Source organism: Anomalospiza imberbis, chromosome 24 (genome assembly GCF_031753505.1).
Source record: "Anomalospiza imberbis isolate Cuckoo-Finch-1a 21T00152 chromosome 24, ASM3175350v1, whole genome shotgun sequence".
In the NCBI taxonomy this organism is placed as follows: domain Eukaryota; kingdom Metazoa; phylum Chordata; class Aves; order Passeriformes; family Viduidae; genus Anomalospiza; species Anomalospiza imberbis.
The window spans coordinates 7,309,137-7,333,616 of NC_089704.1; the positions used below are offsets into that span (position 1 = coordinate 7,309,137).

The 24,480-nt window shown below is 55.4% G+C and overlaps 5 protein-coding genes across 16 annotated transcripts in view; 4 read left to right on the plus strand and 1 right to left on the minus strand.

The window, feature by feature from the left end:
* The window catches only part of KMT2A (lysine methyltransferase 2A), a 38,794-nt gene extending 35,392 nt beyond the window's left edge, over positions 1-3,402 (plus strand). For 2 of the 3 annotated variants that reach the window (XM_068172081.1, XM_068172082.1), the window contains exons 32-36: positions 192-366; positions 755-862; positions 1,296-1,379; positions 1,758-1,887; positions 2,241-3,401. In XM_068172081.1, the coding sequence (XP_068028182.1) occupies positions 192-366; positions 755-862; positions 1,296-1,379; positions 1,758-1,887; positions 2,241-2,516 (773 nt within the window). In that variant the 3' untranslated portion in view covers positions 2,517-3,401. Of the gene's footprint in view, positions 1-191; positions 367-754; positions 863-1,295; positions 1,380-1,757; positions 1,888-2,240 lie in introns of all 3 variants that reach the window. The other variant, XM_068172083.1, reaches the window with a different exon arrangement.
* A 3,330-nt stretch (positions 3,403-6,732) lies between these two features.
* Positions 6,733-7,877, plus strand: TTC36 (tetratricopeptide repeat domain 36). The gene is made up of 3 exons (XM_068172152.1): positions 6,733-6,887; positions 7,132-7,320; positions 7,389-7,877. Exons 1-3 carry the CDS (start codon positions 6,779-6,781, stop codon positions 7,655-7,657), a joined length of 567 nt encoding a protein of 188 aa, XP_068028253.1. The 5' UTR covers positions 6,733-6,778; the 3' UTR covers positions 7,658-7,877.
* Positions 7,878-8,105: 228 nt separating this feature from the next.
* TMEM25 (transmembrane protein 25) lies at positions 8,106-10,488 on the plus strand. Of its 10 annotated transcripts, XM_068172136.1 has the most exons (7): positions 8,106-8,256; positions 8,348-8,469; positions 8,612-8,837; positions 9,075-9,344; positions 9,418-9,702; positions 9,804-9,890; positions 9,996-10,488. In XM_068172136.1, the coding sequence occupies exons 1-7, from the start codon at positions 8,136-8,138 to the stop codon at positions 10,067-10,069; spliced, it is 1,185 nt and encodes a 394-aa protein (XP_068028237.1). In that variant the 5' UTR covers positions 8,106-8,135; the 3' UTR covers positions 10,070-10,488. The 10 variants fall into 10 exon arrangements, with proteins under 10 accessions (XP_068028237.1, XP_068028234.1, XP_068028236.1 ...); XM_068172133.1 differs by having other exon boundaries at positions 9,418-9,890; XM_068172135.1 differs by having other exon boundaries at positions 9,804-10,488.
* A 451-nt stretch (positions 10,489-10,939) lies between these two features.
* Positions 10,940-15,265, minus strand: IFT46 (intraflagellar transport 46). Its single transcript, XM_068172147.1, has 10 exons — positions 15,198-15,265; positions 14,169-14,299; positions 13,356-13,430; positions 13,172-13,265; positions 12,729-12,857; positions 12,238-12,359; positions 12,101-12,167; positions 11,793-11,853; positions 11,430-11,515; positions 10,940-11,064 (listed from the first exon to the last, which is right to left on the minus strand). Exons 1-10 carry the CDS (start codon positions 15,243-15,245, stop codon positions 10,969-10,971), a joined length of 909 nt encoding a protein of 302 aa, XP_068028248.1. The 5' UTR covers positions 15,246-15,265; the 3' UTR covers positions 10,940-10,968.
* Positions 15,266-15,347: 82 nt separating this feature from the next.
* On the plus strand, positions 15,348-23,652 carry ARCN1 (archain 1). Its single transcript, XM_068172236.1, has 10 exons — positions 15,348-15,474; positions 16,507-16,770; positions 17,358-17,537; positions 17,779-17,981; positions 18,390-18,551; positions 19,187-19,352; positions 20,611-20,758; positions 21,073-21,181; positions 21,333-21,537; positions 22,086-23,652. The coding sequence occupies exons 1-10, from the start codon at positions 15,472-15,474 to the stop codon at positions 22,173-22,175; spliced, it is 1,530 nt and encodes a 509-aa protein (XP_068028337.1). The 5' UTR covers positions 15,348-15,471; the 3' UTR covers positions 22,176-23,652.
* The last annotated feature ends 828 nt before the right edge of the window (positions 23,653-24,480 follow it).

The following is a 24,480-nucleotide window of genomic DNA, read 5'->3' on the forward strand; positions in this document are numbered from 1 at the left end:
CTGCGGGCTTTATGGAGGGTAATTTCTTCCCAATGGAAGGATTAGAAACTCTCACATAGAATGCAGTAGCTAATACAGTGCTGCTGTGACAGCTGTGTGGTGTCCCACCTCTTTGGGACAAGCTGCTGTATCTTCTTGGTCCAAGTCTGCACTGATAATTAGTGTTTGTTGTGCTCTATTTCTTGTTCCAGGTGTGAACGGTTTGAGGATGTTGGGGATTATCCATGATACTGTTGTGTTCCTGATAGAGCAACTGTATGGAGCAAAGCACTGCCACAACTACAAGTTCAGATTTCACAAGCCAGAGGAGGCCAATGAACCTCCTTTGAACCCACACGGCTCTGCTCGGGCCGAAGTCCACCTGAGGCAAGTGTGAGCCTTGTCGGTACTGGGGTAACGGCCCTTTGGCTCCACAACTAATGCTGTGGCAGGGCAGGAACAACAACTCTCTGCAGCACTAAAGCTCTCAGTTAAATGTTAAAAACTGGCACATGAAAATCAACCATTCAGCATCTTGGAATTCTGCACATTTTGCTGTGCCCCTTTGTGGCTCTTTGCTTGGTTTAGCAAAGCTTTCCTTGCTGGGGCTGTTACTGGAGGTTCTCAGAACCTGCTGTGTCTGCCCTGATGCACAGGACTTTCAGGGAGGGCAGAGTAGGGGAGGTGTGAGACAGTAAACATGTCAGACTGTTGTGACAGCCATGTTTATTTTCAGTCAGTAAAACAAACTCCCTTTGGTCTCTTTAAATTGCAGGAAATCTGCATTTGATATGTTTAATTTCTTGGCGTCTAAACACCGACAGCCACCAGAATACAACCCCAATGACGAGGAAGAAGAAGAAGTGCAGCTGAAATCAGCCCGGTACGCAGCAGGGCTTAAAGGTTCAAAGGGGAGAATAGTGTTGGGGTGTTAAAACGAGCAGGTCGCGCTTAGTTAAGGATTGTGTGCTTTGAGGGGTATTTAAACATTGAAAGCTGCCAAGCACTGCCAGACATAGAGGTGACTTCTGCAATAACAAGAGAAGTGACAGCTGAAGGTGACCATCAGACTGGTCTGCCTTCAAATGCTTCTTTTCCTTGCTGATGAAAACAGTCTTGATGAGAATTTGAGGAGGAAAGGGAGGAAATTATCTTTTACATATATATATGAAAACACTGCATTTATTTTGATTGTGTTATCTGTAGGCTGCAATGTCACCATGTATAAATTATTCCATCTTGGAAAGTGCCCCAGATAATACATGGCTCCAGGTCTTAAATACAGATCATCACTTAGCAGTGCCTCTTTGTTCTAGGAGGGCAACCAGTATGGATCTGCCAATGCCCATGCGCTTCCGGCACTTGAAGAAGACCTCCAAGGAGGCAGTTGGTGTCTACAGGTACGCTTTTGTTCTGGTACCATTGCCCATAGGATAGGGGAAGGTGGAATCTGGAAACCTTCTGTGAAACCAGACTGCAAAATGGAGGGGAAAAGCAGGCTTGAGATTTTTTTCTCTCTTCCTTCTCTCTGCCCAAGTTACATATTTGTAAAGTAATCCTCAGCACAGACCACTTGCTCCTTGCTGGCTTTACCTTGGCAATAGCTTAGATGTAGGCAGAGTGGCCTGGTGGTGTTCTTGTTAGTGTTCCCTTAGAGAAGGGTTAACAGTACCACAGTGGTCCTTGTCACAGCCTGTTTTCTGCAGCCTTTGCAATCTGATGTTCTTGAGCTTTGCTTGTCTCATTTGAAATAACTCGCTTTTCCTACTGCATTTTAGGTCTCCTATCCATGGCCGAGGTCTGTTCTGCAAAAGGAACATCGATGCAGGTGAGATGGTGATCGAATATTCAGGCAATGTCATTCGCTCCATCCTCACTGACAAACGAGAGAAATACTACGACAGTAAGGTGAGTTTTGGGTTTCTGTAGATGTTCTTAAAGAGTTTGGGAGAGCTAGAAGGTGGCTGTGAAGGTAGGACAGGCCTATATGAAAATTCTGCTGGGGACATCTCAAATTGTGTTTACAGACTTCTTGGGTTATTTTCATTCCAGCTGAAGCTTTAGAGGCACTTCTCTTTCCCTTCTGTGGTCTGGGCAGGGTCTCAGATTAGTCTCAGTGAACATGGGGATGAAATGATTCAGGCAGGAGTGGGTGAGGCCCAGTGGAGAGAGGCTGCAGACACGCCCTCAGAGCTGGGCTGTCTGCTGGGGTGGCTGTGCTGCCCTGCCTGCACTAATCCTCCTCTGTCCTCCCTGCACAGGGCATCGGGTGCTACATGTTCCGCATTGACGACTCCGAGGTGGTGGATGCCACCATGCACGGGAACGCGGCCCGCTTCATCAACCACTCCTGCGAGCCCAACTGCTACTCCCGGGTCATCAACATCGATGGCCAGAAACACATCGTCATCTTTGCCATGCGCAAAATCTACCGAGGGGAAGAGCTCACTTATGACTATAAGTTCCCCATTGAAGACGCCAGCAACAAACTGCCCTGTAATTGTGGTGCCAAGAAGTGCAGGAAGTTTTTAAACTAGAACTTCCATCAGCTGCAAGTGAGCCCTGCAGGGCCTGGGGTGAACCAAAGCTTCGAGTGAGCCCCTCCCCGGCCACTAGGACGGGACAGAGAGGCCAGAAGCAGGAGTGAAGATGGACTGGGCTCAGGGACCCGAGACTGGCGGCTGTGTTTGTCCGAGTCCACATCTTCATGTCTCGCATGTGCACACTCACCCTTGTGAGAGACGTGGGCGGCTGGAGAAGATCCTCAGCATGGTTATGTTTTTGCTATTCTCATTCCCCCCCGCCCCCATATTTGTTTCTCAGCGTGGGGCTAATGAGTGGGAGAGGAGAGGGGAGGTCACCCCAGGCCCAGGCACAGGGCAGCAGTCGTGGGTCGTGTCCCTCTCTGTCTCCTGGCCAGAGCTCTCCTTCCTAGGGCTGAGTCGGTGGTTGGGTAGCGCAATATTTGAGCTTGCCTCCTGGGGAGAAGGCCTGTGCCTCGCCAGCGGCCCCCTGGGACTGCATGTCTGCGAAACACTATGTGCGAGCGGGAGTAGGTGTGCGAGGGGCTGGCTTGGCTGCTCACGAGGAGAGCAGAGAGGAGCAGCCCACAGCTAGACACAAGAAGAGTTTGGCTGACATATTGCTCTGAAATCCCTGCCTGAGAGCAGGGGAGCTCCTGGCATTCTTTGGCAAAGAGGGCTTGTGCCAACAGTTGGGGCACTGTGAATTTTTGCCAGCAAAGGCTCCCGTTCACCAACTCTCCTTCCGTGGCCATGTGGGAGGGAAGTAGTCCTCTGGGTCCTGTCTCCAGCAGCTGGCTTCCTCCTCTGTCCAGCACGCTCCTGGTGGTGTCTCGAGGAACCGGACAGAGGTCTCTAGAGAGAGAAGGGGAGTGCGAGCCAGCCCCGGCCTTGGCCGCGCACCGTTGTAGAGCAGGAGGACTGGGAAGGACTGGTGAGGAGGCACCCACTCTGCTCTGCCGTGCCGCAGTGTCCCAGGCCGGTGGGGGACAGGCAGGAGAGTGGTCCTGCAGCCAGGTGCCTGCCATGGTCAGTCGTCTGGGTGTAGTCATGCTGTGTTCCCCAGAAGACGCAGAAGGACCCCAAAACGGAGCCAAAGTTCTCTGCAGAGGCAGGGCCAAGCTCCAGCTGGCCTCGTCCGCGCAGCATCCCGAAACGCATAGGAAACGCGCGAGGCGTTGGCACGGCGGATGAGGAACCAGGCCAGGTCTGAGCAAGCTGAGGGAAAACCACTGTCCTGGCTGGAGCAGTGTGTCCTCCTCCCTGTGGGGTCTGCCTTGTGCCTCAGAGCAAAACCAGAGAGAGACAAATGAGAGACCCAAGCCTGACAGTGACAAAATTGGATTCTGCTCTGTTCTGTTTACAGTTTAGTATTTAAGGTTTTATAAATGTAAATATATTTTGTATATTTTTCTATGAGAAGCACTTCATAGGGGAAAGCACTTATGACGAGGCTTTTTACAGTGGTATTATCCTAATTTAAGAGAATCTCTTTTTAATGATTTTTTTATTTTCATAGGACGGTTCTAGGAAATACCTGGCTGGACACAGTCTGAGCCTTTCTCCAGTGGGGGGTTGCTTTAGTTTTGTGTTCTACTCTTGTTCTGCCTTTTTGACTTCAGTAACTGTCTCCGGGAGGGTTGACTGGACCTTAAACTGTACTTGCCCATAAGGACAGGGGCAGGAGGGAGGGCTGCCCAGCACGGCGTGAGTTTCGCTCTGTGGGAGGACGGTGTGTGACCTGGGCAGATAGTTTGATTCTGCCTTGCCCGTGCTGGTATCCTGCAAGGGTTTAAAAAGGAAAAGCGAGACCGGGGGAGACCTGACCCTCGATACCTCTTTGCTGGGAGGCCAGTCGGAGACACACACCTCCTGGCACAGTCTGTCCTTCAAAGGCAGGTGGGTTTTTCTGCGCAGAAGGGGAAGCAGAAAGCGCCCTCGCTTTTCCGAGCTTTCCTGGTGGCTGGGTTGCAGTTGTTACAGGAGCCGCTCTTCCCGGAGCTGATGTATCCGAGGGCTGCTCTGAGCCGGCACTGGCAGTTGGGGAAGGGACCGGGAGTGCCTGCTGACTCCCCGGGTCTCTCCGAGGGGCATCCCCCATCCTCACCTCTCTGGTCTTGAGACTTCTTCCTCTGCCCTGAGAAGGAAAAGCAGCGCTCGGAGGTTCAGAACCTGCCGATTTCCTTTTGTTATTGCACTGTGTGAGGATAATTTGTTGGTGACTGTTGAAAGCAAAGTCACATTGAGGCTGCATTTGTTACTGAGATGATTTGATGCACTGACAGTTTGGGAACGCACATACTTTGAGGAGCCCAGAGAGTGCCCACCCAGGGGATCTGGGCCCCGTGGCCCGGAGCACAGCTGCTCTTGGCCCTTTTCCTTCCGTTTCTGACGCGGGGTGGGGGCATAGCCCTCGCCATGGCAAAGCCCCTGAATTTATCCCAGAGCTCAGCTGCGTTTTCTCACCCCGCGCTACCCGATTTCCTGGCTGCAGGGGGAGGTTCTACCGGGAAACTCTGCCCAGAGCCACCCGCCATGGGGAGAAGTGGGAAGGAGGGTCGAGGGGAGCGCTGTGCCTCAGGAGTCCCCCAAGATCCAAGTGCCAGGCAACCTCCTCCCGCCGGGACCAGCCGAGCCAGCGGGCTGCCCGCTTTGCTGCTATCCCCGTTGTGGCCAGTGAAACTGTCTGTACCCCCAGGGAGCTGCGCCCGCCGTGGCCAGCCCGGGCTCGAGGGGCAAGTGGCAGCAGGGCTGGGGCAACCAGGGCAGCTGAGCCTGCCCACCCTCAGCCCGGGCTGGCCAGGAGCACCCAGCTCCCCGTGTATGAATGTATATTTTATAAGGACTGACGCAGATCATGGTATCTGAAAATACTAAAAAAGGAACCTTAGGGCGTTTTTGGGTTTTTTTTGTACAAACCGACATGTTTTTTTTAAAGGAGAAGCGGGTCATTGCAAAGGGCTGGGTATCGTTTTTTTCTGGTTTTCTTTCATTTCAAAGCAATACCAAGTTCTTCAGCAGGACGGTCTGTGCAGAATCATGCCATTCACCCATACACTGGTCCACTCTCAACACTTGCAAATTTTTTTATAACTATAAATACAATATATATAGGAACTAATATAGTAATGCACCGTGTAATGAAGCCTAGTTCAGTATCAGTTCATGGCTTTTAATTCTCTTTAACACTATAGATAAGGATTGTGTTACAGTTGCTCACAGCTCCAGGAAAGCCTTGCTGCTCATTCCCCACTGGCAGCCAGGGCCAGAAGCTGGGAGCGGGTGGTTTGGCCTTTCCTGGCCCTTCTTGTTACAGTCAGTACTTGTACAACTTGGTTTCTTCCTTTCCTTCCTCTCGTTTTGGTTATGAATGTTGGGGTACCACCTGCATATAGGGAAAAATGTGCTCTGTGCTTTCCTGGTATCTTTTTAACAAGGTACAGTAGCTTCGTCTATCGGCCGAGAACTATACTTGTGGTGTTTCTTTTATTGAACTTACAGTCTCTTTAGTAACTACAGGTAGGTGAATAATTGTTTCAAAAAAAAAAAAAAAAGGAAAAAAAAAAAAGCTCTGCAAAGGCAAGGTTATGTTCTAGAAATACATTTCTTGACAACTTATCATGTATAACAAAAATTTTTTTTCTTGTGTTCTTCCAATCTACTGGTTGTTCGTTTTTGGTTTTTTTTTTTTGGTTTTTTTTTTTTTTTTGTTGTTGTTTGTTTGTTTTTTGGCTTTGATTTTTTGGGTTTTTTTAAAAAAAGAGGAAACGTGTCTAAAGTACATCAGTGTTAACTCCCTGCCACAGGGAAGAAGGAAATACTTTAATAGTTTAAAAAAATGCTGAAAGCTCTGCAAAAGACTGAATGTAAAAATAAAAAGTGTACATAGTTGTAAAAAAAAAAAAGGAGTTTTTAAACATGTTTATTTTCTATGCACTTTTTTTTATTTAAGTGATAGTTTAATTAATAAACATGTCAAGTTTATTGCTGCAGAGGGCTCTCTCCATTTCTTCTTGAGAACTGAGAAGCTGCTACTTCTCCAGGACGCTCACAAGGCGTGGGAGCCCCTGGCCAGCACCAAGGGCTGCACAGGGTGTTCAGCGAGGAGCGCTCGGCTCCAGTGTGTGCGGGTCACCTTGGGTCTCTGCTGGGGCCACTGGCCAGGCGGTGGGGCCTCAGCCCAGGCTGCCATAGGATGCGGCAGGGTGAACATTAACTGGGCTGTGGCAGCCTGCTTGTGCCTGCAGCCTTGGCACGGGCCTCGGTGGCGCAGCAGCATGGCCACGGCGAACGACAGGGCCGTCCTGCAGACCATCTTTAACCCCAGCACCCCTTTTGGGGATATCCCAGGCTTGGATGAGGAGGAGGAGGATGTCCAGGACGAAGGTGAGTGCTGCTGCGCCAGGTTGTCGCTGGAATTGCCAGCGGGGTCCCCATAGGGCGAGCAGGTGGGCAGGGAAGGAGGCTCTGCAGGCTGGGAGCAGTGCCTGCTTGAGGATGGACATCAGCACCCTGCCCGGTGTGTGTTCCCTTCTGGAAGGGGAGTCTAGGGTGGCAGTGGGACTGGGCCCCGAGGGTCGTCCCGGTGCCTCCACTTCCCGGCCGCGGTCTCCCGTTTACACTGCAATAGTGGAAGCTTTTCCGCTGGAGCTGCTGGATCAAGTCCGGGAGCTGGAGCTGCAGGGGGTTTCTGCGGCTGAGTCGGGAGACATAAGCACGGCCCTGGAGCGGTTCGGTGAGGCCATTCGCCTGCTGCCTGAGCGCGCCTCGGCCTACAATAACCGAGCCCAAGCCCTACGCTTGCGCGGAGACGTGGCAGGTGAGCAGCGCAGGTGCGGGGGTCTCCTGGTACCCCCAGCCCCCACCAACGCCTCCCCTCGTCGCCAGGTGCCCTGCAGGACCTGGACGCTGCCATACGCCTGAGCCGCGGCCGCGGGCGCGCCGCCTGCCAGAGCTTGGTGCAGCGCGGCCTCATCCGCCGGCTGCAGGCGCGGGACGAGGATGCGCGGCGGGACCTGGAGCGCGCGGCGCGCCTGGGCAGCGCCTTCGCCCGGCAGCAGCTCGTGCTGCTCAACCCCTACTCCGCGCTCTGCAACCAGATGCTCTGCGAGATGCTCGGTCGGCTGCGCAACCCCGATGGAGCTGGAAGCGACTGAGACGGGCGGGAGATGGGCCAGGCAGCGAGTGGGCTGGGGAGAGCCGTGCTCCTGAGCTGGCCCACGCAGCCATGTCCTGGTGGCCAGAAAAGGTCCACGTCAGGTGCCAGAGCTCCTGTTCCTCCTCCTGGCTATCAGCCAGGGACTGGAAAGTACCAAAGCACCTTGCTGTGTTTGTCTCGCTCTGCTCCACCCCGAATAAACCTCCCTCTGTTCCCAGCACCTGGGCTCTGCTTGTGACATTTGCAGGCATTGCGGTGTGGTTCCCAAGCGTGCGCGGCCCCGGTGAGGTGGGTGGCCCGGTGGGTGCAAGTCAGGGCCCTCTTCCTTGAAGAGAAGAGCTCGGAGGCACGGGGACGCGCATCCCCTGTCCCGGCTGGGCAGTCTCGGGCCGCTCCCGCAAGCGGCAGGACGGACCCCGCGGCTGCGCGCAGCAATCCCGCTCGGGGAAGGCGGCGACGGGGGCCCGGCAGGAGGGATGGATGCTCGCAGCCGTGCTGGGGCCCGCCCCTGCGCCGCATGCACTGCCCTGCGTGCCGGGGCCCAGGCGCAGAGCCGCACTGCAGACTGGGCTGGACACCGTAGCAGCAATGCTGCAGGTAAGGTGCAGCTGGGCCACATCCTCCGACCCCGCTGTGCGCTGGAACCCCGGGGCCCAGCGTGCTGGATGCCCTAACGTCCCTGCTCTAGCTGCCTCTCTCCTAGCGCTGAGCACGGCTGATATAACATGGGGCGTCCCAGCGGCTGGCCGGGGGCTGCCCTTGCCCTCCTGCTGCTACTGCTGCTCAGCCTCCTGGCGCTCTGCTTGGCAGGTGAGGCTGTGGTGGGGTCCGGTGCACGAGTCCCAGAGCAGGACCCCTGCCACAGCTCTGATGTGTGGTGGGCTCTCTGGCAGCACTGGAGGAACTGGAGCCCACCACTGACAGGCAGCCGCGAACAGTGTGCACCCTACAGGAGGGGCAGAGTCGCATCTTCGCCTGCTGGGTTCCCCGGCCAGTCCCCGGTGCCACACTGGCCTGGTACCTCAACGGTCAGAAACAGGAAGTCAACCTCTCGACTGCAGACACTGCCAGCATCCTCACCCTCACTGGCCAGCGCTCCGACCACCAGCTCAACTGCTCCCTGACCATCCCGACCTCCAGTGAGACCTACAACACCTCCGTCCTTCTCAATGTGCAGTGTAAGGTCCACGGTGCCAGCCTGCTCCAGACTGGGATGTGGGGAGGGCCTGTGGGGCTCCCATCCAGCTCGGGCAGGACCATAACCTGCATCCATCACAGCCATAGCTGGGCAGCATCTTGTCAGTCCTGTGCAAATGACGTAGACAAGCGCTCCCGGACCCAGGCGAGACAAATCCTGCTCCCAGCTGTGTTGTCCCCATCCCTCCTCCCCACCTCACTGCCTGTCTCTTACCCAGATAAGCCAGAGATCCTGCGGGAAGATGCCCACTACCAGCAGGTTGAGAGCACTGGCCTTCTCCTGGTGCTCTTTGTGCTGGTGCAAGCCAACCCACCTGCCAGCATCACCTGGGTGGACGAGGACGGGCATGTGATGGCTAACACCTCCAGGTTTCTCCGCCTGGGTGCCAACCACTCACTCCACATCCATCTCAGCTGCACAGCTGGAAACCTCTCCATCAGTGCAGCCAACAGTGTGGGCACCACCACTGCCTCCCTCCTGCCCACAGGTAACTGTTGAGGGGTGGGCATGGCGCAATGGCCCCGTGGAAGGGTGCTGAGGGGTCTGCACTGCTGGTGCAGGTCTGCTGGATGCCCGTGTGGAGCTGCCGGTCCTGAGTGTTGCCATTGGAGCAGCCCTGGCCCTAGCCGCCCTGCTCAGCCTGGGCTCCTGTGCTGCCTGCCTGGCATGCCGCTTGCCCCAGCTTGTGCAAGGTGTGGAGCAAGCAGGAGGGAACAGCCCACCCAGCCAATGCTCCCACTGCAGCAGATCTGAGCCCCCGCAGCCCCAGGGCACACGACTGCCCCGCCAGACCCGGTCCCTGCCACCCAACCTGCGCCTCGGCGACCTTGCACAGGAGGATGGAGGTAAAACCCTGATGTGCCAGTGCACTGAGACATGTGGCGCCCCAGGTCCTGCCTGGGTGAGGGATAGATGTCCTGGCTCTCATTCCTTTGCTTCCCTGCAGCTTCCCCCAAGGATGCAGGAGCCGGTGCTAGGGGAGAAGAAAGTGCCCTGCTGGGACTGGAAAACTCCCTGGTCCTCAGCAAGCTTGGTAAGGGGAGCAGGTGGGCAAGCAGCCCTAAAAGATGTGTTGTGGGACATGGAGCTCCGTGGCTGCCCCAACAGGCAATTTGTCTTGCAGTTCTTTGTCTTGCAGGTTTTGTCCAGCTCCCAATGTCTGGGCGCATCTACAAAGTGCCCAGCACGAGCAGTGATGAGATCTGGCTGTGAGCTGCAGGGTGGTGCCAGTGAGCCAGGGCTGCCCGGCACCAGGTAGGTACCAGCCCCCAGAGCCGAGCAGCTGAGGGTGCCAGGAAGGCCGTGATGGGAAGAGCTGAGCAGCCCCAGCTCTGTGCTGTGCCTTGCAGGGCTTGGGAGCTGCGCTGTCAGCCAAGGCATGGTTTTATGTAGTCCCTGAACTTTACCAATATTCTGTTCTAATCAAAATGCATCAAAACTGTTTATAGCCAGGCTCGAGCACTGTGATTCCTCTTGGGGTAAAGCCAAGCAGCAGCTTTGCTTTAGCAGGTTCGTGACTCACTGCATGATCCTCTTTGCCCCTGTCCCTGCTGCTGTGGCAGACAGGTGGGAGGTCAGCGGAGCAGGGGCTGAGGAGAGCCGTCCCAACAGCAATAAACTGAATTCAAGCATCTCTGTGGTGCTGCACAGGTTATTTCTGCTTGACAGGAGCCAAGGGACTGTTCTCAACAGGAAAGGGGGTTCAGTTAAAAGGAGGAGATTCAAGATCTCCAGATCAGAACTTGCAACACCCTGAGCAGATTTGAGTGTTGTGTCTGAATGTGGAATTTATTCCTGCTTGCTCCAGCCTTTATAGTGTGTGCTCAGGGAGCCTCTGCTCTGCAGCACCTGTGGCACAGAGAGCCTGACACTGGGAAAGGCTGGTTTAATGCTGAACTCCTTGGGAACAAGTCAAAAATGGAGCCATTAGGCAGCTTCTGCAACAAATATGGTGAGTCAAGCCCTACTCCCTAACACGGAACAGCCTAGCAATGTCTCTAAGACCAGAGAGGCTTCTGATTTTCTACGTGATATCTCCCAACCTGCTCTGGGTACACCTCAGTGTCCAGTGGCAGACAGTGATCCAGGAGATGAGGCTGTAATGTGAAGCATCAGTTAAAGCTCAACACCTCTGCCTCCGCTGCTTGTGAGGGTGGGTTGGATGGTGGGCTCCTGCCCTTCTGCCCATCAGCCAGGGGCTTGAAGTGCTGCAGGGAAAAGAACATGCTCATGCAAAGATTTGACTCCCACTGCTCAGAGCACATGCATGCACCTGAATGCACTCTGCGTGAGCTGTGTGCCCAGCAGCCAGCCCAAGGAGATGCATTCTGGCTCGTGCTGGCCTGTTGAACAACATGGCACCTCAGCCCAGAGCACAGCCTAGCTCCCTGTGTCAGCATCCTCACATCCCTGTGTCAGGCAGAGGCAGCAGGGAGAGGATCAGCTGAGAACATGTTCTCTGGGGCCCACCAGTCCTTTGCATACTCCCATTGCCATCACAAAGCCAAATGTGAAGGGGCCAGCTGCACGGTGCTGCTAGCTGGGTGAGCAGCACCTGGGTGGAGCTGCATACCTGCGAGTTCTTGAACTCCAAGAAGAGGGAGAAGAGGACGTGCAGAGGGTGGATCCGGCTCTTGTACACGGGGATGTCCAGAATGGCTGCAGGTGAGATCAGAAGCGTGTGAGGGCACCTGGTCTGCACCGCCCCACATAGAGCATTGTCAGGAGAGGCTGAATTCCCCACTGCCCACCGTCACCTGGGGCTCCACGCACCAAAGACTGCAGACCCCTGTAGCACAAGAGCCCACCTCCCACTGAAGCAGCAGGGCATAATCCTGACTGCTTGGGGCTGAGCCTGCAGCTAAAGCTCTCTGGCTTTCAGTGAGAGTGCCAGGCCAGCACACACGGTGTGAGCAGCACAGCCTCCCCAGCTCACCGCAGATCATGTCGATGTACTCGGCAAGGTCACAGCTCATCTCTGCGCTCGGAAGACCCACCTGCAACAGACGGGGCTGTCAGATCTGCTCCTGGACTGCGAGAGCCTGGGAGCGTACAGAGGCCACTGGGGCAGCAGCTGGGAATTCCAGTGCTGGGCTGCTCCCCAGCTTCTGCCAAGGGCAGAGTCGTGAGGAGGAACAAGCCCAAGAGGACTGGGCTGTGGGATGGAGCAGGCACCCAGCTTTCATGGGAGATGGTTTCCAAGACCAAGCGCTGAGCTAACTCCCGGTCACCCAGACAATCTACCTTTCCCAGGAGCTCCTCGAATTCTGGTGACCATTCCTGCATCAGGGTCTCGATGTCAGGCATTGGCCTGCCAGGGAAGAGAACGACATCAACTTCAGGATCAAACACAACCTTCCACTGCCAGCAGCAGGGCTCACCTGGAGTAATGGACTGTGGCAGGAGGTTTGCAGCGATGCAGTTCACTAATACTTTCAATCCAGCTCTCAATGGCTTTAGGGTTCTTTTCTGCATTCTCCAAACTCTTCACTTTTATTTGCTGCTGAAAACACAAATATAAACCTGGAAGTGTTTCATGGTGTTTTGGGGCTTTTTGGGAAAGCTGCATTCACTTCTGGTGAACCAGGCCCGCTCTCTCCCAGCTGCACTTTACCAACGGATTTCTGCAGGCAAGGTGCCAACTAAAACTGGGTATGAACAACCAAAAGGAAATAAAGCATCACCTGAAGTGAACAGACCCAGAGAGTTCATATTAAGACTTGACTTGATCAAGGCTCATATCCACTGCAGTTTAAAACTATGGATTAAAGCAAAAGGTCTGGTTTTGCTGCTTTTAAAGTCAACTTCTCAGTTGTAAGAGTAAAATGCCATGAAATGTGCAGCAAGTGTGACCTCCCTCTCCGTGACTCACTGTGACGTTGTGCTGCTTGGAGTTCTCTGTCAGCCAAAGGGAGAGCACGGTGGGATCTGACTGCTTGGTTGAGGGCTCATCCAGGACCAGCAGGCCAAGGTTGTCAGGTTTGCCATCGGGACGGGGAACCTGCAGGAAAACAGAGCCCTGTTCTCTGTGGAGTCCAGGGCAGGTTTGCACAGAGCCTTCTCTCAGATGTGCGTTCTGAGTGCAGTGCTGCCTGAAAAGCACACGGCGCTGGAGAAGGAAAACCCAGGCTTTCCCCCAAGTTACCCAAGTGGTGTTTGAGCGGTGACCAAACCACCAGTGTAGTTTATCAGGTGTAACAGAGCAGGGACAGACCAGACCCCAGGCTGCATGGCCTGGCTGCCTACTTGCTCTGAGCCTGTGTTCTGTTTTGGTTCGTGGGGCAGGACGGAGAGAGGAACCTGAAGAAATTGTACCTTTAAGAATGCATCGATGTCTCCAACAGCAGGAATAAAGTCTGGAATAAAAGGCTGCAGCTTGTGTTCAATCTCTATTGTTTTGGGAGTGTACCTGGAAGAAAACACCATCACAGCATAGGTGACTAGAAACTGTGCTGCAATAATTGACACAAAGGAGAGCCAAGAACAGGCTTCCACTCACCTCTTGATGTATTCAAAGAGATCTTTGATTTCAGAAGACACTTGCAGGTAGTCAAAATCTGCTGGATTGAAGTCACTAAAAGAAGAAAGAGAGTAGAGGGAGAAGATGAGCGTGTGGCAAGTTCTGTACAACAGAAACCAGGACACAGCTGGGGCAGACAAATGTGGGAAGCTGAAGCACCAGGCAGTAAGTCCTCTCTGGAAAACACTTCTTGCAGAGGGAAAGCATTATTGGGCCCCATTTTGGGGCCAAGAAAAGCACCTGGGTGATGGACATCTGTGATCATACAGTCCCACACAGGGCTGTCAAAAGAGGGCTAAGTGCTCTGCACAAGGGCAGCACTAGGACACCAATTAGGGGGTCAGCAATAGCTTTGACGCTGAAAACGATGGAATAGGAGAATTATGAGGATCTGAGTGACATATTCGAGATAGTTCTTCCCTTTTCTGGACTTCTCCTGCCAGCCCGGCCTGGCTTACACCTTGGATCATTCCAGCTGCGCCTCTCCTGGGCACAGCAAACAAGCCCGGGACTGGCTCACCAGCTGGAGGAACCACCACCCTGAAGCATCGGGGACGAGGAGGCAGGAGCTGCCTGTCCCAGTGCCCACCCTGAAGCATCGGGGACGAGGAGGCAGGAGCTGCCTGTCCCAGTGCCCACCCTGAAGCATCGGGGACGAGGAGGCAGGAGCTGCCTGTCCCAGTGCCCACCGTCTGCTCACCCTCGTGGGAGCTGGGGAAACCGGTGGAGCTGTCAGGCCCGAAAGGCACCAGCAGCCCCCGGCCCTGCCCTGTGGCCAGGAACGGCGCTCACCCCTCCGGCGCGGCCCCGTGCTCCTCCGAGTCCTCCTCCGAGCCGCTCTCCGAGGAATCTTCCTCCGAGTCCTCATCGTCCTCGTCCTCATCCCCGCTGAAGGTGGCTGGGCCGGGGAGGTGTGCCGCTGCCTCCTCCTGCGCGACAGCCGGGTCTCACGGGATCTCACCGACCCGCACCGGGCCGTCCCCGCGCCCGCCGCGCTCGTACCTTCCCTCCGCCGCTCCTGCGCTCGGCCGCTCCCGCAGACACTGCGGGCCGCCGGCAGTCCCGCGGCCGGCCCGCGGCCCCCGCCCGCGGCGAGCGGGCTCCGGGCTCGGCCTCGGGCAGCTCCAGGCTCTCGTCGTACGGCTGGTTCTCCACCGGGCGGGGCTGCGCCGAGAGGCACCGTCAGCGGCGGCCCGGCGCCCACAGCCGCCGCCCGCCGTGTCCCGCCACGCTGTGCCCCGTGCCCCACGTCCGCCGCGGCCCCGCGTCCCGTTGTGTCCCGCCGTGCCCCCGCGTCCCACCTCCGCCGTGCCCCCGCGTCCCGTTGTGTCCCGCCGTGCCCCCGTGTCCCGTTGTGTCCCGCCGTGCCCCCGCGTCCCGTTGTGTCCCGCCGTGCCCCCGCGTCCCACCTCCGCCCGCCGTGCCCCCGCGTCCCGTTGTGTCCCGCCGTGCCCCCGTGTCCCGTTGTGTCCCGCCGTGCCCCCGCGTCCCGTTGTGTCCCGCCGTGCCCCCGCGTCCCACCTCCGCCCGCCGCGCCCCCGCGTCCCGTTGTGTCCCGCCGTGCCCCCGCGTCCCGTTGTGTCCCGCCGTGCCCCCGCGTCCCGTTGTGTCCCGCCGTGCCCCCGTGTCCCACCTCCGCCCGCCGTGCCCCCGCGTCCCGTTGTGTCCCGCCGTGCCCCCGCGTCCCGTTGTGTCCCGTTGTGTCCCGCCGTGCCCCCGTGTCCCACCTCCGCCCGCCGCGCCCCCGCGTCCCGTTGTGTCCCGCCGTGCCCCCGCGTCCCGTTGTGTCCCGTTGTGTCCCGCCGTGCCCCCGTGTCCCACCTCCGCCCGCCGCGCTTCCCGCCGCGCCGCCGCCGCCGCCGTCGCCATGGCGACCCCGCCCCGCCGCGCCCCGCCCGGCGGCCGGAGCGGCCCGGCCCGGCCCGGCCCGGCCGCGCGCGCCCCCTGGCGGCGGGGAGGTGGCGCCGCCGCCCCGCCCCGCCGTGACGGCACTTCCGGGTGCGGACGTGGCGCGGCGCCGCCATCTTGCGGGGCCGCCCGGGAACCGGAGTGAGCGGAGGGCCCGAGCGCGGATCCTGCCGCCGCTGCCGCTGCTATGGTAAGGGTAGGACCTGTCCGCCGCGGGCAGCGCAGGTCTCGGGACAACCCCCGGGGCAGCCCCTGGGCTCGACCCGGCCGCCTGGCCTGTGTGCAGACCGGCGCTGGAGCCCGCGGCCTGGTGGGACCGAGCGCGGCGCTGCCGCCCCGGGTCGGGCCGGGGCCCTTGGGGGCGGCGGGGACGCGGCACTTTTTCTCTGGTGACTCGGAGCCACGGTGCCTCCTCAGCACGGCCTCACGCCCGCTCTGGTTGCGTTCGGGGTGTAACCAGGCCGGTGGCGCCCGCCTGCTCCCCCGGGGGATCCTGTGTCTCGGGGCCGGTCCGGCTCCTTTTGTCCATCGCGGCGGTGTTTGCGTTAGCACAGACCCGCACAGAGCTCCGTCAGAGCTAAACTGTGCCCGAGGTGCGGCAGGGATCAGCGCTGCCACGTCTGAGGGGTTCGCATGCTTTCTGTCAGTAACAGCAGTTGCGGGTTGAAAAGATTCCAAGCGCGGAGCAGAATTATCCTGGCAAAGGGAGTTAACACCTGTGAGAGGGAAATACAGGGAGGAAGTCTGGGCAGACTGGGAGACGGAGAAGGTGCGGCTGGTGAGTGCCTTGCTGCCCTGTCGGTGTGGTAACGCCTGCGAGCTGCCCGGGAGTCTTAGCAGGGCTTCGTTAACCTGGCGGTGCTGTGCGTATGGCGCTGCAGAGAGATGTTGCATTTCACAGCGCTCCTGTGTGTAGCTGTAAGCCGGGGCAGCCTGATGGAAAAGTCATGGATAACCCGGAGCCTCCCATAACGCTGCCAGCGGTTGTACACCTCCGTCTGTGTGAAATCGGGAATGATCATTTGCCTGACAGAAGCAGGGAGAGCACTCAGGATTATGTCGGGACAGAACGTGAAACAGAGAGAGAACGCAAAAGCAGAGATGTCTCTGCTCTCGCCGTAGTTCATTTCCTGGTCACACAGAAAGACTTAGGGTGTTGTTTGAGGAGGGCTGTGCAGGTGAGGAGCGGTGGGAGGCCCTGCTCACACGCTGTCTCCTCCAGGTGCTGTTGGCAGCCGCTGTGTGCACGAAGGCAGGGAAGGCCATTGTGTCCCGGCAGTTCGTGGAGATGACTCGCACCCGCATCGAGGGGCTGCTGGCGGCGTTCCCAAAGCTGATGAACACAGGGAAGCAGCACACATTTGTGGAGACAGAAAGTGTGCGATATGTGTACCAGCCCATGGAGAAGCTCTACATGGTGCTGATTACCACCAAAAACAGCAACATCCTGGAAGACCTGGAAACACTCCGACTCTTCTCTAGAGTGGTAAGGACTCGTCACTCCATGACTTAGCCCAGAGCGATTCTGTTGTGAGGGATCTGTTTCTGAGCTGGTGCAGGGGCTTGGTAGGTCTGTGTTCCAGAGCTTCTCTTCCTGACTGGACAGAAAACTCTAAACTTTTGGTGGTAGTTTTGAACTCCACATTAAAAAAAATCATCAGTTGTACCTCACCTGATGAGATCAAAGGGCTGACTGTAATTTAGCATTAAATGTTCTTTGTACCGTGTGGGGTTGTTACAAGTGCGGCGCTGCTGTGCAGGGATCCTGAAGCAATAAGTTTGTGGCCTCACACAGCCAAAGGATTTTCAGGAAATTCACTGGCCCCAGCATGCTGTTGAGTGCCTTTGAGTTACTATTATGAGGAAGCTGAGAGGTTATGTATGGATTTTGATGCAGAAAAGCTAACAGCAGCACAACTTCATCTTGTTTATTGACAATATAATGGTACAAAGAGTAGTGTAAAGTTGTGCTGGGCTTGGGTCTGGCACAGTTGTGACCCCTGGGATGGTAGAAAGAAAGTGTTTACACAGTACTGTTTGTGGGTACTCCTTTAAAATGTTGTCCCCTTCTAGATCCCTGAATATTGTCGAGCTCTGGAAGAGAATGAGATCTCAGAACACTGCTTCGACCTAATCTTTGCCTTTGATGAAATTGTTGCCCTGGGCTACCGTGAGAATGTAAATCTGGCACAAATTCGGACCTTCACTGAGATGGACTCACATGAGGAAAAGGTGTTTCGGGCGGTCAGAGAGGTGAGCAGGGACACCCGCAATCCTGACACAAGGTGCCCTGTCTGGCAAACACCGCTTTGCTGTACAGAGGTGTTCTTCCACTTTGGCGGGGCCATGCAATTATTTAGCTTTTCTGAGCGCTAAATGCTCGTGTCTTGTTTCTTTTTTCTTGACCAGGGGTTTTTGGGCAACTGCATATAGTTGCTGTGCAGGGCAAGGCTGAGGTTGCAAAGCTCCATCAGCCTCTTCTCTTTTCCTTCAGACGCAGGAGCGTGAAGCGAAAGCTGAGATGCGCCGTAAAGCGAAGGAGCTGCAGCAGGCCAGGAGGGATGCAGAGAGACACGGCAAGAAGGCACCAGGGTTCGGGGGCTTCGGCAGCTCGGCCGTGTCCGGGGGCATGACAGCAATGATCACAGAGACCATCATCGAGACCGAGAAGCCCAAAGTGGCACCAGCTCCAGCCAGGTAGGGGGGACAGCAGGTGGCAGATGTTGGAGTCAGTGTTGGCTCAAACCACGTGCCTGGAGGGTCTAATGTGAGTTCCTCATCTGTGTAAGTGTTGAGGACCATTTGTGCCACATACCACAGTAGTACCCCGTAGTCTCTTTGGATTCTTTGATGAACAGTGGGCTTTCATTTTGTGTGAGAAAGAGAGGTCCTAGCTCCCAGTAATACAGGAACTATATCTGAATCTAAATTATAACTTGGCACCCTACACATAAGATCATCAGTTCCATGCATGTTCTCCCCCAAAAAGGCTGCTGAGTTGAATGCTGTGTTGTTGGGATGGTCAAGTTACAGCATTTGAAGGTAACGGGAAGGGGGAACCCATTGCTGTCAGCTGACTTGGAGATTATTACACATTTTATTTAGGCCTTCAGGTCCCAGTAAAGCCTTGAAACTCGGCGCTAAAGGGAAGGAGGTGGACAACTTTGTGGACAAGCTGAAATCAGAAGGAGAAAATATCATGACTTCTGTAGGCAAGCGCTCTGCAGAAGCAGCCAAAGTTCTCGCTCCTCCCATTAACGTGGAGAGGTGAGTGCTGCCCTTGCTTTGGAAGCAGTTTCCTCACAGCTCTCCCTGCGTGTGGCCTTGGGAGAGAGCTTTCCTGCTCTTCTTTGGCTTTATCCTATATTTTCTTACCTTGTAGTTATAACAGCTGGCCAACATCTGGGAAAGCATATCAGCAAGAAAGCAGATAGCTGGTTTGGTTAGGCATCCTCTTAACTAAAATGGGCTGTCCATCCGTTGTTGAGCTGAGGTTGGGAATTTTCCTGTGCTTTTTTCCCGATGCTGTTTTCGCTGTTTCTGAGCCTTGTTGCTGCTCGGGATGGAGGCATTCACGGTTCGTTTTGTATGCAGCCATTGAGAACCTTTTAATGCCCTGAGCTGTGCACTGCAGCCTTCAGAGGGGATTTGAGTGACCAGCTTGTCAAGATGCTGCATCACTGCCATTTAACTGGGCTCCCGTCCCTTGCAGACCTGTATGCCTGGACCCTCCTGCCCCTGAGTTCACTGTCAGAGCAGTCTTAGCCCCCACTGTACCAGCCGTGCTGTTGTTTGGGAGCCCCTGCTCAGTACACACAGCCTGTCCTTACTGAGCAGTGGTCTCTTTGTTGTCTGGGAGATACCAAGAGTGTAGACTTGAGCTTTTTCCTCTGTCTGTCTAGCGTGCACATGAAAATAGAGGAGAAAATCTCCTTGACTTGTGGCCGTGACGGAGGGTTGCAGAACATGGAACTTCATGGCATGATCATGCTGCACATCTCTGATGAAAAGTTTGCACGGATTCGCCTGCACATAGAAAACGAAGACAAGAGGGGAGTGCAGCTACAGGTAAAGCCTGTTTGGAGTCCCATGCTGTTGAACATGTTTTTGCTGCTTTCCAGGGGAAAAATAATGGAAATACTCAAGTTTGTTGCTGTCCTGTGTTCTCATCTAAGCCTTCTCAGCAAATGCAGTAGAAATGGGAGTTGTTAGTGCAGGTATTAGCAGAACTGCAGGGCCAGTATGCTCAAGGGATTGAAGTTCACTGGAGAAATGCAACCTTGGTTGCCATCCTGTCCTCGGAGCCTTATCTGCCCAGCAGTGCACCTTGGCATGCCAGGTGACCTCACGTGGACTTTGCAGCAGCCTGGTGCGTTGCTTAGTGCCTGTTGTGTGATGTCAGCTGCAGCTGTGGAGTGGAAATGGGATAACAAATTTGCTGTACCAAAGGGAAATTCATTTATTCTCTTGGAAGTTGTTTCTTTCTGAGGTTGCTTGTCCTGTCACTGCTGTACCTGGGATGCTTGCTGAAGCACTTGATGGCAGTCAGCAGTTGCAGCTCAGAAGGTTCTTGGGAGATTGGTCCTTCCCTTTCTCCCTCCTCACGTGACCTTACGGATCCCTGGAGGTGGTGCTGCTTTGACACGCTCTGGCTCGCTCCTTGTTAGGGACTCATCTGTACATCATCACTGTCTGCAGGTCCACTTCCTTCCAGGGCATCCCATGAGTGGGCTGCTAGCAGCACTGCCACGGGCAGTGCTTCAGGTGGAAGATGAGACCAAACCCTTTGCTGACTCCTGTCTTTCTGGTGCAACTTAAACAGGGACTTGCAAAAATCCTCTGCTTCTAAAAAGCTGCTCACACTTGAGGTTGTGAAGAGAATGTTTAAATGGAGTTTGGCCACTGACATATATGTGCATTGAGGCTGCTGAGGGGAGACAGTAGTGTTATGGTGTCAGGCTGTTTTTCCCAACAGCATTAGAATGATTTTTCTTGAAATGTCTGCTGTAAACATTCAGGATGGTCTTTGACTTGTAGTTGTTCTGTAGATACCAGCCTGCATCGCCTGTGTATCTGGTGCAGGTGCTTGTAAGAAAGACAAGTGCTGAGGTTCCTTCTTGTCAGATTAGCATTTTCTGGAAGGAATCCCAGGTTGATAAGCAGTTGTGCTTCAGATGGGCTTCTGAGCCAGGAGGAAACCTAACCTGATGTGTGTTTTGACAAAGTAAACGCTGGAATGTGTAGGCCTGTCCTGGTAGAACCTGCACTATGTATGGTTCTGTCCCTGGGCTTAGACCTACAGTCTGGACATGTGTTCCTCTTTCAGACTCACCCAAATGTGGACAAGAAGCTCTTCACTACAGAGTCACAGATCGGTTTGAAGAACCCAGAGAAGTCATTCCCTATTAACAGTGATGTGGGCGTGTTGAAGTGGAGGTTGCAGACTGCAGAAGAGTCCTTCATTCCATTGACAAGTGAGTGCAAGTCTGAGGGCTTGGGCAGAAGAAGCTGGTGATTGTCCATGAGCTCCTGGTAGTCACCTTGCAGCAGCAGCTGGGCTGCCTGCAGCCTGGCATGTTGTGAGACCTTCGAAATACTATGTGTATCTGTTGGACAGTGCCTGTCCTTGGCAGTGTGTGTTTTCTGTAACACCTCAAGGAAAACAGAGAGCTTTTCTTAAAGTCAGCTTGAGGGTGACTTCACTGGGCATTTTGAAGTGCATCATCTTGTGAAAGCCTATTCCACGTGAAGGGCCTGCATGGTTCACATACTGTCTCTGTTTCCTCAGTTAACTGCTGGCCATCAGAGAGTGGGAACAGTTGTGATGTTAACATTGAATATGAGTTGCAAGAGGAGAGCCTAGAGCTGAATGATGTGATCATCACCATCCCCCTGCCGTAAGTCATGCTCCTTATCACGCAGCACTGATGAATCCCATCACCTCCTTCCCCTCCCTGTTTTGTGGATCTGGCTGAACCAAGGGGTGTTAGAGGCATTTCCTTAGCTCTGTGCAGGGAAGTTACTGTCACTTCTCACTGCCTGCTCTAGGTCTGGTGTTGGTGCCCCAGTGATTGGGGAGATTGATGGCGAGTATCGTCACGACAGCCGGAGAAACCTCCTTGAGTGGTGCCTGCCGGTGATAGATGCCAAAAACAAGAGTGGTAGCCTGGAGTTCAGCATAGCAGGGCAGCCAAACGACTTCTTCCCGGTGCAGGTCTCCTTCGTCTCCAAAAAGAACTATTGCAACATACAGGTATGGTCACTGCTTATGCTCCACAGGTGGGATGTCACCCTTGCCTCGGTCCCCGGCTGGCTAACACTGGCAGTGCTGCAGGGGCACCATGCTGTCCCACTGGCCATGGCTAAAGGGTTGGCATTAACCTGCCTCCGAGACAGCTGGATTCGGGAGTACCAGCAGACAGCACCGGCAGCTGACACTTCGTGGAGGTTGCCTGAAGTTTGAGTTGTGTCTTCAAGTCTCTGAGTAGTCACTAATTCCCCTCGGACTTCGTTGGAAAATCCATCAGCCTTGTAGCCAAAACACTGCTTGGCATACAGATGTCTGTCTCCACTGAAATGTAGCCAGTGGCTGCTACTTCGCTCCTCAGCAGAGACACAATTACCACAGAAAATCACTCCCCTGTTTCAGGGTTCCTGGGAACAAAGATCTTTGTTTCAGGGCTGAGCTGTGGTTTAAGGGCAGCAGGTCGGTTGTGCTCTCATGGCGTTGGGAAGCATGGCATTGCTGCAGTAAGGGAGTGATGTTCAATTCTGAGCTAATGTTGCCTGTTGTCTCCACAGGTTACCAAAGTGACCCAGGTAGACGGGAACAGCCCTGTAAGGTTTTCCACTGAAACCACCTTCCTGGTGGACAAGTATGAAATCCTGTAATGCCAGACATGGTGACGCACAACGGAAGAAATTTTTAAATTAAAAAAAACGAGGACGACGTTTATTCTGAATGTTGGGAACGCCACAGCCCCCTCTGCTAAGATGCGTGGCTCTGTCTGCCATCTACAGTGTTCCGGGGTCACAGACATTTTTTGCAGAGAAGTGACGTGCTCATGGGGGGAAAGGCCACAAATTTCTTTGGCAGATTTTTACCGACTGGCAAAAAAGGAAGATCTCCGCAAAGAGCCTGACTTTGACGTGCTTCCCCTGCCCACCCCGAGATGCTCGGAGCTCAGCCCGGAGCCAGCCAGACATCGTTCTCTCCTGAAGCATCACGTGCTGTTCCGTTGTTGGTGCTGCCATTTTAATTTCTCCTTGGCCTCTGGTTCTCATGCGTGAGGCCACCTGCTGGTCCTGACCCTTCCATCTGGTGGAAGCTGAGCAAGCTGACCTTGGCCTCAGAGGTGGGGGGGTCATGGCAGGGGCACAGGGTGGTGGGGAAGAGGGACCCGGGGTTCAGTCCTTTTGCCCCACACAGTTCCTGCTGTTCCTCCAGCTCTGCTGTGTGGCAACAGCCCAGCTCCAGGTGGTCTGGTTCCTGCTGCAGCGGGAGAGCGTCCAAAGGGGACTGTGTCCTCGCTGTCTTCCACGGCTGTTCTCAGGACAGGCTTTGGAGGAAGTTTAGTTTTGTTAGAGCCAGCTGTATATCCTTTGCGAGGCCGTTTTGGTGTCTGGGGAGGCTGAGGGCTTTGCCTGTCTGGGTGAAAGGAGCTGTGGAGCCTGGTTGACTTACTTGGCCTGTCTCAAACCAGAGTTGGTTCAGCGCTGGCAGGTGTGGGAGAAGGAAATGCTGGTTTCCAGGTAATGTGGGGGCTGATCCGAGCCATTTCTCCTACTGCTGCCTCACTAGTGTTATTTGCTTCATCTCAGAGACCTGTGCTCCCCTCACACTCATCTCGCCTGCATGGCTGGGGCCTGTAATGAGTGTCACCTGCTCCTGGGCACACCTCACCTCTGCAGCCAGAGGGCCCGAGTGCAGGTGGAAGGCAACGGCCCTAAAAGTGCGTGTACTGTGCTCTGTGAGAGACAGCCAGCCTGTCACGGGCCCCTGGGGTCCTCTGCCAAAGAAGTTTGTGGTCTCTCCTCTGCTGGCAGCACCTGAGAGGAAATCAACCCTGGTCCTGTCCTGAGAGGGCAAGCCCTCTCCCCTAGCAAAGTAGGCAATGAATCCCATTAACCCAGTCCTGTTCCAGAGCTGCTTGTCTGTATGATTTTTAAAATGGAGTCAAAGTTAGTTCAAGCATCCAAGGAGCTTTTTTTTTTTTTTTTTCCTTACATTCATTGGAGGGTGATACTTAAGCCGAGCCGAGGTCCCCACTTTTTGTAACCCTGTATGATCCTGGCCTAGGGAATAGAGCACATTCCAGTGTACACAGAGAATTCTGAGTCTTTAATCAAATAAAGTACTGTTAAAGGAGCTGGCTGGGGGTCGTGAGGTCTTTCCGGAGCCGGGGCCGGTCAGCTCCGGCCACGCTGGGGCGGGACGGGCGGGACGTGCCGACACCGGTTGGGCGGGGACACGCCGAGGCGGCGGCGGTGGACGGTGGAGCGGCGGCGGAGCACGGGAAGGGCTGTCGGACTGGGGGAGTGAAGGTGAGCAGCCGCTGGCATGGGGTGGGACACTCGCCCCGTTTGTGCCCCAGGCGACCGCTGCCCGTGGGGAGCCTGTGGGGCTGGGGCGAGCGTGTCCTGTAACGCGAGGATTCCCTAGTGCTTCAGAGGCAGCTTTGGGATGTGGTGGGGACAAGAGAAAGCTCGGCTGCCTTGGCCCGTGTTGGGGCTAGGTGTGGGACATGTTGGGGCTCCCTGGGGTGCCTTAGGAGGGGTGCAAGGAAGGAGCGGGGGATAGGGAAGTAGGAAAAACGCGGTCAGCCATAAAACCAATCATTGCACAATGTTTTGGTGGTGTGTGGGTGGGCTGGGAGCTGGTTCCGGGTCCAGTGGTCCACGTCAGTGGTGGGTTTGCTGGTGTGGGAGCCCTGAAGGCAGCCAGACAAGGTTCTCCCATCCCCAAATCCTGATGCAGCTCATGGGCAGTCACAGGAGGAGATGGTGCTTGGCCTACAGCCACCACTGCTGTCTCTGACACCTCTTGGGGAGCCTGGGAACGGTACTGGTCTGCCTGGATTCTTCCTGTCCATGCCTGGACCTTGTTTACTCCAGCTTCCTGCCACACTGCTGCCACAGCCCCTTCAGCTGCTGTCAGAAAGCCAGAGGAATCTGGCAATCCCAGGAGGTCCAGCTG